General features: G+C 39.5%; 2 protein-coding genes across 3 annotated transcripts in view; one reads left to right on the top strand and one right to left on the bottom strand.

Annotated features, from left to right (window-relative positions):
- ABCG5 (ATP binding cassette subfamily G member 5) overlaps positions 1–14,169 on the top strand; it is a 31,042-nt gene extending 16,873 nt beyond the window's left edge. Inside the window, exons 8-13 of the mRNA XM_005296132.3 lie at positions 1,021–1,234; positions 1,499–1,704; positions 2,901–3,039; positions 7,659–7,844; positions 9,249–9,361; positions 12,094–14,169. Coding sequence (XP_005296189.2) covers positions 1,021–1,234; positions 1,499–1,704; positions 2,901–3,039; positions 7,659–7,844; positions 9,249–9,361; positions 12,094–12,290 — 1,055 coding nt within the window. The 3' untranslated portion in view covers positions 12,291–14,169. The remainder of the gene's footprint in view (positions 1–1,020; positions 1,235–1,498; positions 1,705–2,900; positions 3,040–7,658; positions 7,845–9,248; positions 9,362–12,093) is intronic.
- DYNC2LI1 (dynein cytoplasmic 2 light intermediate chain 1) overlaps positions 13,997–15,307 on the bottom strand; it is a 49,869-nt gene continuing 48,558 nt past the window's right edge. For both annotated transcript variants that reach the window (XM_005296107.5, XM_042855160.2), the window contains exon 13: positions 13,997–14,232. In XM_005296107.5, the coding sequence (XP_005296164.2) occupies positions 14,170–14,232 (63 nt within the window). In that variant the 3' untranslated portion in view covers positions 13,997–14,169. The remainder of the gene's footprint in view (positions 14,233–15,307) is intronic.

Genomic DNA, 15,307 nt, shown 5'->3' with positions numbered 1-15,307 from the left:
TTATCTGTTAGAACATATGCTCCTGAGAACTTTAATCCAGGTTCTGATGCTATTGGTCAAAGTTAGATAATTATTTGCTTCAAAAGAAATGTGATTTTCCAAAACTCCGCAGCATTAGCATTTGATCATACAAGTAAGACAACTAGAACACACAAGGTTCTCATATGCTAATAATAAGAAACATCTGCTGGTGGCAAGACCAATTTATAGGTGAATTTATTAATATGGAGCATCTAGCTATGCAGAATTTTTATCTTCTGTAAGTTCCACTGCAGTAAATAATTTTTTTAAATAAATTTTTGCTTTACATGGGGTTTGGGCCAGTAATGGGTAACGTGACCAGCCCAGCATTTTCTATTTTACATTTTTAAAATGGGTGGGGGGGGGGTTGTTGAGACTGGAAGTTCCCTTCCACCGGAGGAGGGAGCAAAAACCAGTGCAACAGGGCAAAGCTGCATTGGAGAGAGAAGAGAAGTAACTCTGGTAGCATGTTATCCCCTGAGACCAATATTTCACAAAATGAAACCCCATGGGTTAGGTTGGAGTGTCTCATAGTAGAGAAGGGGTAGGAGTCAGAGAGAAGTTGTTCTGTATGGTGGGGATTCCTCAAAGCCTGGTAGATTTCTGAGTGGAAATCTGATCATCCATTCATCCATCCTAAGCAGCATTACCACCTCCTTTGCAACTTCTTTTCCCTGAACAGGAGTTAGGGCATAGGCAATGGCAATATGGTTCTTTTCCAGTGGGGAACAAAGAGGCTCTACCAGTGAAAGGCAAGGCCATTCATTTCAGGATCTAGGGCTCCACAGAGTCAGGGTTCCACAGAAATTCCAGAGACTGAATTCCCTTTATTGAGAGAATGGAGAGGAACCTCCACAAGGTGAAAAGTTTCCAGTTTCAAGCAGACTTTCCCTCCTCCTGCAGATTTTTCTACAAAGGCTTTGGTGAAGGGAGAGTAAGAAGGGGAAATGATCAGGCCTTTGATAATGTCTGTAGTTTAACACTTTGGTAAATTTGCAGTGGATCTGACATCTGTGGACACTCAAAGCAAAGAACGTGAACTGGAAACCTACAGAAGAGTTCACATAATTACATCTGCCTATAAAAATTCAGAGATCTTTCGCAAGACTTTGGAGGTCATTGAAAGAACAAAACGCATGAAAGACCTGCCAGCAATACCATTCAAAAGCAAAGACTCACCCAGTGCAGTCTCCAAACTATGGATTCTCTTACGGTAAGGACTCACTCTAAAAAAAAAATTAATTTTGAAGCTCTCTAATAACATCATTTGGATAATCTTATTCACCTTGCATATATGCACATATATTATTTCTTCCTCTGGGCTTCCCAGTGCATCCCATTTTCCTTATGCTGTCTTTTACGTTGTAACATCTTTGGGGCAGAGTGCCTTTGTTTCTTTTTCAAAGCTGGACACATTATCAGTGCTTAATCAGTCATAACAAGCAAAAATAGTACAATGATTTTGTTTCAATTTCAGGAGGACAACAAGAAACTTCTCTAGAGATAAGACTGGCATCATCATGCGTCTTTCTCAGAATCTGTTGTTTGGCCTGTTTTTAGCAATTTTCCTTCTCAGACTGAAGAATGATCTTCTACAAGGAGCACTGCAAGATCGCGTGGGGCTCATTTACCAGTGTGTGAGTGCTCCACCTTACACAGGAATGCTCAATGCTGTTGCCCTGTGTAAGTTATTCATTCCTCCATATGATGTGTAGCAAGTACTGTATATACTATGAAAAAGGCCTTTAAGAATGCTAATTTTAAGAGCGACATCATGGTTTTAGCAGATAGCCCGTAATAAGAGGTGGTACATAAGCACAATGTCCCACAGGAAAGCAATGGAAGGTACAGTGCCACAGACAAAGACCGTATAACTCAAAGCAACCTGATTGTGTTCAGTGAAGTAAGTTATTACACTTATTTAAAGAGTATAGCATGCTCCCCTGGCATGGCCCTCTAGCTGAGATGGCAGGGAGTATGGAACTGTGGCTCCACCTAATCCCTGTCCTTCCTTGTCCACTTTCTGCCTCTGTGCGGGGGCTGTATTTTTGGCCAGCTTTTACATGAATTATGCAAGTGGGGAATAGTCCTTTCTTCCTCCTATTCCCCCGTCTGGCTGTGTAAAGGCAGGACAAAGTCTAGCTGCAAATTTGCACTCTGTTAATTGAAATCACAGTTATGGGCATGGAAAGGTTGAGAGGGCATATGACATGGCTGGCTTCAACAGTGACTAAGGATAGAAGTCTTGATTAGACTTTTTTAACCTTGAAAGTATTATATTCTGGTATCTTATACTTATGAATATTGTTATTTTCACATGGTCTTTCTTTTACAAGTGCCATATGTTGGCCTCCCATGTAGTAACAATACCTCTGTTTGAAGAGTGAAAACTGTTTTTTCTATCAAGGGCACATATGTGGCCCCCATCATCATAGAAGATGGACATCTCCATAAATTGACCATCAAAGTTCTTATGAGTAGTGTCAGAATCTTACCTGCTAGAGATGAAGCTTGTATCTCCCATGACGCATCTGGCCTAGGGTGACCAGATGTCCCGATTTTATAGGGACAGTCCCGATTTTGGGGTCTTTTTCTTATATAGGATCCTATTACCCCCCACCCCCATCCCGATTTTTCACACTTGCTGTCTGGTCACCCTAATCTGGCCACCTCTGGTTAAGTGTATAGACTATCTGATCTACTAGTGAACATGGTTTTCAAATGCACTGGCACTAGGCCGCCCAGATGGGTTTGAACAAAGTGTTTCTGAAATATTCTAAGAGTTCTCACGTTGCCTTGTCTAAGCTTTGCGAGTATCAACTTCTGCATGGTATTTTTGGTCAATGGTGGTTTAATTTCTATTGTACTTTCCACTCCAGTTCCTCCATTACGTGCTGTCAGTGACCATGAAAGCAAAGATGGCTTATATCAGAAGTGGCAAATATTGTTAGCATACATATTACATTTCCTTCCCTTCAGTATCATCAGTGTGGCGATTTTCAGCACCTTTATATACTGGTAAGCATTGAGACAGTTATACCCCTCTTAAAACTATATTCTCATTATGGTGCTCTTAAATTCCTGTGTCAGGAATAGGCCTCCAGGAATAAGCTTTATGATATTGCCTTTCAGAGAGATCAGAAAAGCAAAGAAAAGGCATAGGGATGATATAGTACTTGCCCTACCTCTAGCTCTTGTTGTGACGTTGTGCAGTCTATATGGTTTTATAAAAATATGGTAATAAGTGAATATAATGTAACTGGGATATGCTTCATGCAAAAGGTCTCTTGTAAGGTATCATTACAAAGTTTATAATCTACTGAGTATGATCATCTGATTTGTATAAATGTACCACTTTTGTATCTAAAACTAGAAATATAAAATATAACTCTGAGGGCCTATTGTAATTATGTAAAGTGTGGGCCATTAATGATGGTTTGGAATCTTGATGACTCCCATTATTCGCAGATGGCTGTGTTTACCTGTGAGTCTTCCTGTATATGTGTATGCTGGCAAGTGGGCAATGAAGTCTTCCAGCGACATGTGATCATGTCACCTGAACTGGAATCCATCTTTAACCTGGTGCTTTTCCAGTGACGGGGGGGGGGGGGGGGGTGGAAACCCAGAGGGACAACGCGTTCCTGCCTTATGCAAAAGATATATAAAGGGGTGGAACAGAACAAAGGGGAGAGAGGAGCCATCATGAAGAATCCCCTAGCAATCACCTGAGCTGGAACAAGAGCTGTACCAGGGGAAAGAATTGTGCCCAGGCCTGGAAGGTGTCCAGCCTGAGAAAAAACTTACTGAAGCATCTCTGAGGGTGAGATTATCTGTATTCAGTTTGATTAGACATAGATTTGTGCATTTTATTTTATTTTGCTTGGTGACTTACTTTGTTCTGTCTGTTACTACTTGGAACCACTTAAATCCTACTGTCTCTATTTAATAAAATCACTTTTCATTTAGTAATTTACTCAGAGTATGTATTAATACCTGGGGTGGCAAACAACTGTGCATATCTCTCTATCAGTGTTATAGAGGGCGAACAATTTATGAGTTTGCCCTACATAAGCTTTATGCAGGGTAAAACACATTTATTTGGGTTTAGACCCCATTGAGAGTTGAGCATCTGAGTGCTAGAGACAAGCACACTTCTGTGAGCTGTTTTCAGGTAAACTTGCAGCTTTGGGACAAGTGATTCAGACCCTGGGTCTGTGTTGGAGCAGACTGAAGTGTCTGGCTCAGCAAGGCAGGGTGCTGGAGTCCTGAGCTGGCAGGGAAAACAGGAGCAGGGGTAGTCTTTACACATCGGGTGACAGCTCCCAAGGGGGTTTCTGTGATCCAACCCGTCACACTTGTCTACACTTAAAACTTATGCCAGCATAGCTACGCTGGTCAGGAGTGAGAAAAACCTATACCATTGACTGACATAGCTATCCCGACAAAACTCCTAGTGCAGCCATAAGAGCACTTCTGTTGACAGAGAACCTGTCACTTCTCCTGTCAGTGTATGCTGCATCTACACGAGGGACCTATGACAGCACAGCTATGCTGACATAGGCTATGTAGTGTAGACACAGCCTTGGTGAGTTAGAATTTTGGTGAAAATGTTCTAATGAACAACACAAAAATGAGACAAAATGCTTGTTTTGGCTCTTAAAAACCTGTGAATCTAAGACAAATAGATTATCTAAGTATTTGCAGTATTGCTTTGTAGTTCTAATAGGAAATACCTTGAACAGTCCAAATATTGAGGTTAGGGTAACTTCATATACTTATTTAAGGCCTAATTCTGCCAGCCACAGTCATATTGAATAGTTTCTTACTCAACAAGCGGATCAAGGATTAAGGTATTGCTCAGCCTAAGTAAGGCTGTCAGAATTTGGCCCTTCATTATTTAAGGGATTTGGCAGGTTCTGAAGGGTCAGGTCTTATATCATTTTCATGGCATGCACAAGGGTAGAGGGGCCCACAGCCTCCAATCTTGTGGAAGCCTGTCTGTGCAAACAGTTTGAAGCTGGCATTCTGAGAGTTTTTGGAAAGAGTGGCTGCTTAGTGGCATAGTCTCCCTTCAATTCTCCAGAGTTTCTTGCAGAAGTTAATGCAGAGTACAGCTAATAATTGAATCTTTTTTATTATGTGATGGGTACATGCTTAGTGTGTCTTTGCAATGGGAAAGAAAAATATGGAGTGGAAGGTTATCAGCCACTTGAAAACGCCATTGAATGAGAATTAGATCATCCTCTGGACATAGCAGTGGGATATTAAGTGAATTTGTAATCTGCAAGGGTTTCCTGTCAGTCTGAGACTCTACAGTTTCTTTGTGCTCTCCTGAAGATTTTAACTGATCAGGAACAAACAGCTCCCACTGATAGACTAACCACTGGGAAGATCCCTGGTGTTGATGGCCTTCCTGCACACTACTACAACAAATTTTGATTTATTTTGGGGTACGATTTGCTGATAATTTTGAATAAAAGCATCAGAACAAGCTATCTCTCAATTGCCATTGAGCCATCATCACAGTATTGTCTTAAAAAGGGAGACTTCAGTGAGCTGAAGGCTTTTGTCTCTGTTCTGATTGGAAGAGTCTGTCTAAGGCCCTAGCCAAAAGAATGGAAAATGTTGTTGTGCATCCTGATCAGATCTTTGCATCCCCAACAGGTCTGTTTTGGATCATTTGATTTCTTTATTTTTTTTGTCATATAAACTCAGTTGGTAAATTAATTTTGATATAGTGATTATTCCTCTTGACCAGGAAAAGGGATTTGACTGAATGAATCATAATTAGCTTTTTGAGACCCTGAGCTATTTATTTCCTTCTCATCTGCACATATGGTCTAATTAAAGTAAGTGGTGGTTGAGTTCTCCTTTTTAACACAAAGGGATTAGGCAAGGAGGCTCCCCTTCAGGGTTGTTGTATTCTCTCTCTCTTAATGAGAAGTTACTTCTTGGGCCTTTTCCTTCCCATCCCAGATCTCAGTGTTGGTTGCTCATTGGCACAATGTAGATTTTTAGAGCATTTCTGAGAAATGATACCCTACTACTCGGGTTTTGGACAGCTTTCCTCCCCCACAAGGTGTCATCTGTTGTTTGTTGACAGAATGCATTTGTGAAGATCTGATGTCCGAAGTAGCTATATCCAGCCATTTCTATATGCAAGAAATTATTTTAAATGTTTTTAACCTGTCCTAGATTAGTGTCCCTTTGACCTGATTAAGAATGTTTTTATTAATTATTCATCAGTTGTATTTAGCTTTGGGATAAGTGCCAGTATAGCAAGAGATTTCCCGTATATATGGCTGATTTTATACTGGATCAGGCAAAGTTGGCTTTCATAAAAGGCAGGACATGCAGCATTTTAGGTTCAGGGAATATTTTTAATTTCCTCCAAGTTTTAGTGGTTTTGAATTTATAATTTTTATTACTATGTATCTTATTAATTTGATAATTAAAAAATTAATGTCTCTAGGTTTTTTTTCCTTTCTCTCTTCGGTATCACAAGATTATTAAAATCTCCTTGTGTATATTGAAGAGTTCTTACTCCTGCCACACTGAGGCAGTGCTTCTAAATCTCATAGTTTCTGTTCAGTTTCTCCTTTAAAATGGTTTGCATAGGGCAGTCTGAGAGAAAGGAAAATATTTTACTCCTGGAGCCCTAAATAATGTAAAACAGTGAATATTTCAACTTGGGAAAAATAATATAGCCAGTGCAAAAATGATGTTGTGAATGTTGATTTATTTTGCAAATATCTAATGGCCAGTAGCATTACATAGTATACCATCTGATCAATGTGAAATTGATTGTGTCTTGAATTAATGGACCATGTAATTTCTGACTATGTACTCCCAGTAGAAACATCCACAAGGCAATGTTTTTATTTACAGGTATTTTGCTCCTTGAGGCTTCATATATTTCTGAGCTCTTTCATAAATTGTTGAGCCATTAGAGTGCTGTTTTAGGAAGTAGGGAAAGAGTCTTGCTATTGTGATCTTGGAAGGAACCAGTCTAATTCACTTTTTGTTATAAGCCTCTTTTCTATACCTAGAGATGTGCTCCATCTCTTGCTGCTTATCCTGACCACTCCCTCATGCCAGCTGCACAGGAAGGCCATGGAGGCCTTATTGAGAGGTCAAGTTAGGGAAGAACCAGGATGGAGCTGGTAGTATGAGGAGATCAGATTTCTCAGCAGGTGGTGGGATCAGGGGTGAGAGAAATAAGGATATGTTTTGTTTGGTGGAGGAGAAGTAGGAGCAAGAGCAGAAAGGGGGTTAAGACTCCTTCTGTGGAGTGAGGAAACTGATGTAGATGTCCCTTAATAGAGGGTACCAAGGATGTGTACACTCTTCTTTAGGACTATAACAGCCTGATTTTAAGCAGGGCCCCAATCCAACATCCTTTTTTGCACCCAGAATGTGCCATTATAAAATATTGTGGATACAAAATTCCATCTGTAATTATCTGCAGACAATACTGATGTTATTTAGACATCTAACTATATGATTGCACCTCCATGACTAAATGACAAAACATTAGTGCACCTGTGGGTACAAAAAGTGAGGATATTTTTTAAAACTCTGATGCCATAATGTTTATTTTTATATTTTAAAATGCTCTCTTGACTGTATTTGCACAGGACTGTAGGAATGAACCCTGATGTTTCCAGATTTGGATGTTTCTTTGCTGTTGTGTTAGTGCCTCATATAATTGGCGAGCTACTAACACTTGTTTTGCTTGGTGTGGTTCAAAACCCAAATGTAGTCAACAGTGGAGTGATGCTACTTAACGTAGCAGGAGTGCTAGTTGGAAGTGGGCTTGTAAGGTAAGGAAAAGTATTATTAAATAATTGTGGTTTTAATGATAAAATAATGTAACTATAGAATAGTCTCAAGAATCTCTGTTGCTAACGGTGAGTCTATGAGTGTGTTACACAAGAAGGTAACAACTAGATAAAGTGCACCTGTAATCTTTGGCAAGGCAACTATCTAATCACTGATCTTTTAAACCTTGTACTAAATACGTGGGACACACTCAATCCCGACTTTTCCTACAGAACTGAAATAAGCTTAATGATAGTTAATGCCAAAGCCACTTCCTCACTGAAATGGCTACACCTCATAAAGTGATTCTCAATAAAAAGTATCAGTCTGTGTCATATTTGACAGTGCTTTTTCTCCCGTAAACAGATTTCTGCTAAAGCTGGTTCTGCAAAGTAAAACTATGTTAACACCCTCTTCAGTGCCCTATTAGCCACTGCTAAATTTAGTGAAGGGTTGTAGTTTTGTTGTGAAAGTATTTCCCACCACCTTAGTTCAGTGCCTTACTGACCTCCTTGAGTGAGAATGTGTGGGTCTTTTTACGATGTTTTTTAGTACACACAGTGCTAATTAAGACTGTGAATCTCTTCATTAAAACAACAAGGAGTCCGGTGGCAGCTTGAAGACTAACAGATTTATTTGGGCATAAGCTTTCGTGGGTAAAAACCCTCACTTCACGAAAGCTTATGCCCAAATAAATCTGTTAGTCTTCAAGGTGGGTTGTTGTTTTTGTGGATACAGACTAACACGGCTACCCCCAATACTTAATCTCTTCATTGTCTGTGAAGAGAATCAGTATTGCCAGTGGGTCTTGGATTGCTGGACATTTCTGCAGCATTTGCTGTGTTGGATCATAAGGAGTTGTTTGGAAACTTTGTATGAGAGACAGGAAGTGCACACACTTGCTGAGCACAGTTACACTGAGCTGATCACAGACTCTATTTTGATTCACATTATTAATTCTTTGTTTTGCAAGTATCTTTAGTAGTCCTCCAGGGTTTAATATTCACTCTGTGTCTACTTTAGAGGAAATGAAGTGAATACACATGGTAGACTTTTGTTATGCAAATAACACTCATCACTCCTAATAGTTCTTCCATTGTCATTTTATTAGCTTTTCTGATGACACAGCAACATGAATATAAATAAGTTGTAAAATTAATTGCTACTATACCTAAACAATTCATTACTGCATATCCTGACACTGTTAATGGTCAATGGTCTCCTTAATAGGTCCTTCGACATTTGTCACAAATACAGTTTGTACTTGAAAATTGTGCAGGCAAATTAAGGAGGCTCTCTAAAACGTGGTTGTAAGGTGCTGAAGGGAGCTGTGCAGTTATAAGTTTGGGTAGTATTGGTTCTTGAAATAGCAGAAGGCCAATTTAACTAGTTTTTGTTTGTTCAAGGCGCACAGAAGACATGCCTACACCTTTTAAAGTTCTAAGTTACCTTACGTTCCAAAAATACAGCAGTGAGGTTCTTGCAGTCAATGAATTTTATGGATTAAACTTCACATGTGGTAAGTATTCACTGAGCCCCCTTAAACCAATTTAATTTGTAAATCAATTTAATTAAATATATGTTTAAATTTATACACATGCTAATAAAGAGTACTTGCCATACCTTTGTAAGCACCCCATACAACTTACAAATACAACATAATTAATAACTAAGCATAACAATTCATTATAAAGCAGTATAAAGCAGTAAAACTTTTATAACCCACTGCTAGCAAACCATGCCACTCAAAAGCTTGAATCTCCCTCTCCCTCCAACAGTTCCCCACTCTTCAACTTCCACCACTTCCTCACACCCACAGGCTGTTTTCTTCCCCATGCATTTTAAAAGATGAGCTTTGCAGCAGGCCTTGAAGGTCATAAGATTTGTGCTATTTTGTAGATCATGTAGAGGAACCAAATCCAAAGTTGGGGGCCTTTGGAGAGAATGCCCTGTCAGCCACGATTTCTTGTTTATATCCATGGGGCATCACTTGAGCACCTCTGCTGATTTCAAATGCAGTGTAAGGTACCATGAGAGAGGTATTTAAGTTAGGCAATAATCTGTTTAGGGTTTTATAGGAAGGACTATGGCTCATAGTTGAAAGTAACTGATGTCAAATTAATCATTAATTTTTGATAGTGATCCTTTTCAATTATGGATTTTTTCAGTATGTTCTCCAGGCAGCCTGGCTCCACTGCCCAGGCCTCAGATTCTGCAGCAGTACCACTTCCTCCCAAGGAAGGAAGGCGCATCTAGCTTCAGCAACTTATCTCCTTAGAACTTGGTTATTGCACTATTATCTCGGCACCCAAGAGCATCAGCCTACACTTCTGGCTTCCCTTGCTTCCTGACTGCAAGTTATGGTTCCCCAAAGCACTGCTTCCTGGCTTCATAGAACAGTGGAGAGAGTATCACCCTTCAATTAATTCCCCCTTGTGGGGTAAGGTAGAGTGCAAGAAGCAAGTGCAGACGAGTTCTGGCAGGAAATGAAGACAAAATAAAAGGCTGGGCACCTGGCTCTCGCAAAATGGTGAATTCTGTGCAAAAAATGTCAGCTTCTGCTATTGTGGAGTTCACAAGGCCCTGAGCAAGATTAGTGGGGCAACTCACACCTCCGAGCTATTGTTTTAGACTTGCAGCAAATTGAGGAAGAGAACAGTGCAGCAGTTTGCACAGTTCACATTTCCACTGTTATCGCCAACTAGACTGGCTAGAAACAATTTTTGAAAACAAAATCTGAGATTCTGGAGCAGTGTTGTGACAGGGGTGTGTGATAGGATGTACAAACCCCACACTGGGCAACAAGGGGCTGTACAAACCCCACACTTGCAGCAAATACTCCATCTGCTGGAGGAATTAAAAGATAGGAATAAGCTCACTGGGGTAGCAGAGCTGGAAGAGAGCAGATTTGCAGCCCACAGCTCCAGCAGAGCAGAGGGAAGCCTAAGCACTCTGACACAGCTGTCCAAAGGGACCCACCCCAGAGACAACCAGAGAAGGAAGTTTCCTGCGGACCTTGGTCACTCCCTCTTACTTATTTTGGTTTGGATTTTCCCACCAGGGGAAAATCTTGGACTAAGCTTACGGGGTTGGAGGGTGAAGGAGAAGGGAGGACAAGAGGAAGAGACCCAGGGAGGACAGCCTTAAGCAGCCTTGGTTGCCAGACTACTGGTAGCCAAAAGGGCCCTGGGTTGGAGCCCCGTTGACTGGGAAGGCCTGGGGCTCCCCTCCCCACACCCCCTGGGCAGTCAGGGGTTGTGGCCATGACCACTAGGCCACACTTTCCAACTGGACCCCAAGTGAGACGCATTACAAGGGGTGAAATTCTCCAACTATGGACACACGGGATCCTGTTTATAAGTGAAAATCAACACCTTTAACATCTCCTTGATAGCGCAGATCATAACAATATACTACATGCGCTAAGCAGACTGACACATTATAGCTAGCTTCAGTTTTGGATGGTTTTAAAATGTAGTCCCATATAGAGCATATTGCAGTAAGTAACCTTGAAGACGACAAAGGCATTCATCACAGCAATGATAATAATACCTTGCACTTTTCTGTAAGGATCTCAAAGTATTTCATAAATATTAATAAGCCTAAGTCAAACAACTTCCCAGTGCTTATGGGTCCTTGCAGACAGCATATTTGATGGGCCTTAAATCTTCCATTTGATGTGAGTGAAACTAGTGACACTTCATTCCTCTCTTTAGAAAATGCAAAGCAGGTTAGACACAGAAACATGCAGAATGCCCCAATTTCCCAAACACGGCAAATTGGCTGGGATGGGCACTGAGGAGCTCCTGGGAAGCCTGTCAGGGAAGGAAATCTGCTCAGCCACTCTGTGGGTATTACTCCAGTTTCAGGACCACAGTAAATTGCAGCAGCTGTATGAGCTGTGGTATTTGCATAGCAAGAGATCTGCCAATATGCTCTCAAGTTTTTGCTGTGAAGCAATAAGTCATTGCAGAGCTGAGTTCTGAGCATACAACGATTGTACAGCCTCTGCCCAGATTCTCCTGGAACAACACTGGCTCCACTATCGACAGTACCCTCCATCCCCACAGGGGAAGAGAAACGAGTTGTGAACACATATGTTATATTAAAATAAATTGTAAGGCCAAGTATATTAAATAAAATTGAGGTGAGTAGAACGTGGGATCCAGGTGTTTAAATCAGTGCACCACTTACAGTAACTAGCCTGGCATGCTCTATAATATAATACAAAACCTTTTTTTTTTTTTGCAGGTGGCCCCAATGTTTCTCCTGGAGTTGGTGCATCATGTGTTTTCCCTCAGGGCATTCAATTCATTGAGACAACCTTTCCTGATGCAATGTCCAGGTTCACAACAGACTTCTTAATGCTATATGCTTTCCTACCCGCACTTGTCATTCTAGCAATTGTGAGTTTTAAAATAAGAGATATAATTATTGTCAGGCAATAAAAATGTTAGGAATTCTAAACTGGCTGTACAGTACTATAAACCAAACCTTGCAGTATTTGAGAACATTATTTGGGCAAAGTAGTATCCATCATTTTGTTGTCTTTCTAAATTATAGTAAGTGAGGAGTGAATTACATTCACACTATTCATATCTTTTTCCTTTCAGTTAACAGTTTTAACTCATGTTGGAAACAACATGTTAAATACTATGAACAAAACTGTAAACACTTAAAACTAAAAATTTTATATTATTTTTTTAATTCACAAAAATGTTTTAACATATTTGTAAGTGCACTTAATAAAGAGGTGCAGACATGGGAACAAATGTAATTTGCTTTGTTAGGGATTATTCTTGCAAGCTTGATGACCAAAGGGCACAGCAATATTTCCTCTAACAGCTGCACCTCACCTTCCCCCCCCCCAATAAATAATGTTAAAATATCAAAGCATAATATAATAGACATGGTAACTCAGTTGTGTGACAGGACTTCACTTCGGTCTTCAAGTTATTAATGCAAAGGGTGGAACTAAGATACTACAAAATTTGCACAGTCGAGTGTGAAGTAAAGTGAATGTCTGTAAATCTGTATATAAATTTAAGCTCAGAAATTGTGAAATTGCTCAGCACCTGTGACCAAATATGTAACATATAATAAACTATAACATTCAGAGAAGGAAAAATTCATGTTAGATCATCCTGCCCAACCCCTTTCCAGTTCAGGATAGTTCACCAAGAAATTTTCTTATGTGCTCCAGCCCAGTGGTTGTTCAATTGTCCATTTTTGTGGTAAGATGACATACCTCTCATGGGCCACCTCTTGTCTCAGTACCTCAATCCTCTATTGCTTGGTTCTCAAATATTTCATCCTGCTGATGGACAAAAGGCTGAGCTTTACGGGTTTATGTTAAGTTGGACTGTCTCCATCAATGACGTTTCCATCTTTTCAAATTGCACTAGAAGACTGATAATGAACATTAGGAATAATTTCCTACCATTAATCTAAATTTCCTTTTATTAATGCACACAAATATCCCACAATCTGTGTATGGAGAGGTGGGGACTTATATGTACTGATAGTTAACACCTTTATTAAATTAGAGCATTAAATTTGACAAACCATAACAAACTATCACTTCCAGGATGGGTAGCAGTATGGTTCCCATTGTCCAGAAATCATAACAGTACTCAATGTTATTGGTGAGCAGGAGCCATAACATAGTTCTATGCAGAATGGGTATAGTCTTTGGGAATGTTCTCCTGTACAAGATTAACAGAACCTGGTTTTAACTACATTATATCAGGCAGCTTGTACGAAAGTCTCTCTCTTATAGCACTTATCAATTAATGGGTAACATAGTACCTAAAATATGTATCTGCAAACTGGGAAACATCTGACTTTATACACATAATATTTTGTGTACACAGGTACAGCTCTGGGCTCGCAATAATCTGTTTGTGCCCTTAAATGCATATTTTATGTAGGAACTTAAAAAAACCAACAAAACGTATGGCCTTAAGAGTCCCATTCTTCATATTTAAACCCATCCATGGGAATAATCTTTTTTAAATTTTCCAAAATCTACTTGAGTCTGATGATCCAGGTTTATTTTCTCACCAGAAAATATTTTCAGTTCACATGATAGTACATGAATTTAACTATTAATTTATAACAAGTTTTTTTTATAATTTAATAATAGATGCAATCATGCTATATTAACTGTTTATTTATTGTATGTTTGTTATTTTGTATTACATATTTTTCCAATTGTATAAAACACCAGTTTCAATTACTTTGTATAATACTCAAAAATGATGATTGATCTTAACATGTACAAAACATAAAATTAAAATCAGTGTGAGAGCTAAGCACTTATCTCAATCAAGATTCAAACTCCATTTCTTTCCAGGATTTAGAGGCATTTCTCTTATATTGTTCTAGTTCCTAAAACACAAACACATTTCAAAACACTTAGCATAGAACATCCCCAGTAAAATAATAATAAAATGCATCCATCTGTAACTTTCCAGTCTACCTGCAGTTTAAGGTTTCTAGCTATGTTTCTAAATCATACATTATCACATTTTGAAAAAGTACAAGAAGAAATTTTGATCTTACTAAAATTAAAAATGTTTAGCTTTAGAGGCTGACTAAGTTGCTGTCAGGAGAGAGAGCGAGATGTGATTTCCTCTCCTAGCTATTCACTTGCCAGGCCAGGGCAGGCCAAGCCCCAAGTTGGAAGCACTGTGGAGACATGGAAATTTGCCACTATCTATTGAATATACTTTAATTTTATTGCTTTGTTTGTGTCATAGAGCCCTAGATTACAATGGCAAAAATAGTTTCTTATGCACAGTGTGCCAAATTCAGGACTTTGTTCATTCCAAGCAGTGAACTGTATACAGGGTACTGTCCATGAGAATCCTATGCGGGAAGGAAGCCATTTCACAGAGATTACTTTTACACATGACTGAAGTAATCCCTCCACAGCCCCAAAACACTTCATTTGGTGGGGGCGGGGGGAGGTTGCATACGTGAGTGGAAGACCAACTGAGTCACAAAACAATGAATCCACTCCTTTACCCATGCTAATTCATCAGGATCCTTTACAAAGCTGAAGCTTCACAGGGGTGTGTGCATTCCCTCCAAATCAAGCCCTTGGCCCTCTTGTACGAGTTGTTCTGCTAGCGATAACTCTGTGGCCAGGGAGATGTAGCTAGATTTCCCTCTTCATTAGTATGCTCTATTTTGACCAGAAAGTAGTAGCCTGAAACATTTCTTAAAAGATCACAAAGGATTTATTTGACATGTATACAGGAAGATTCTTCCCTCTACATTAATTTATTTTTTAATCAGCTATTCTGAATAATCCCTTTATGGGAATGAGATGTATACACCTGAATGTAAAAATAAGCAAAAACTAAAGAGGTAGCATTTCAGGAAGAAGTAAATCCCAGTCAGTACTGGGAAATCTTTAGGAAAAAAGCTTTGAGGAACAGATTATTAAGAGCAGCAGTAA

The sequence above is a fragment of the Chrysemys picta genome, chromosome 3 (genome assembly GCF_011386835.1).
Source record: "Chrysemys picta bellii isolate R12L10 chromosome 3, ASM1138683v2, whole genome shotgun sequence".
Classification (NCBI taxonomy): Eukaryota; Metazoa; Chordata; order Testudines; family Emydidae; genus Chrysemys; species Chrysemys picta.
The sequence above is the reverse complement of the archived record's forward strand: the minus strand, read 5'-3'. Positions and strand labels throughout refer to the sequence as shown.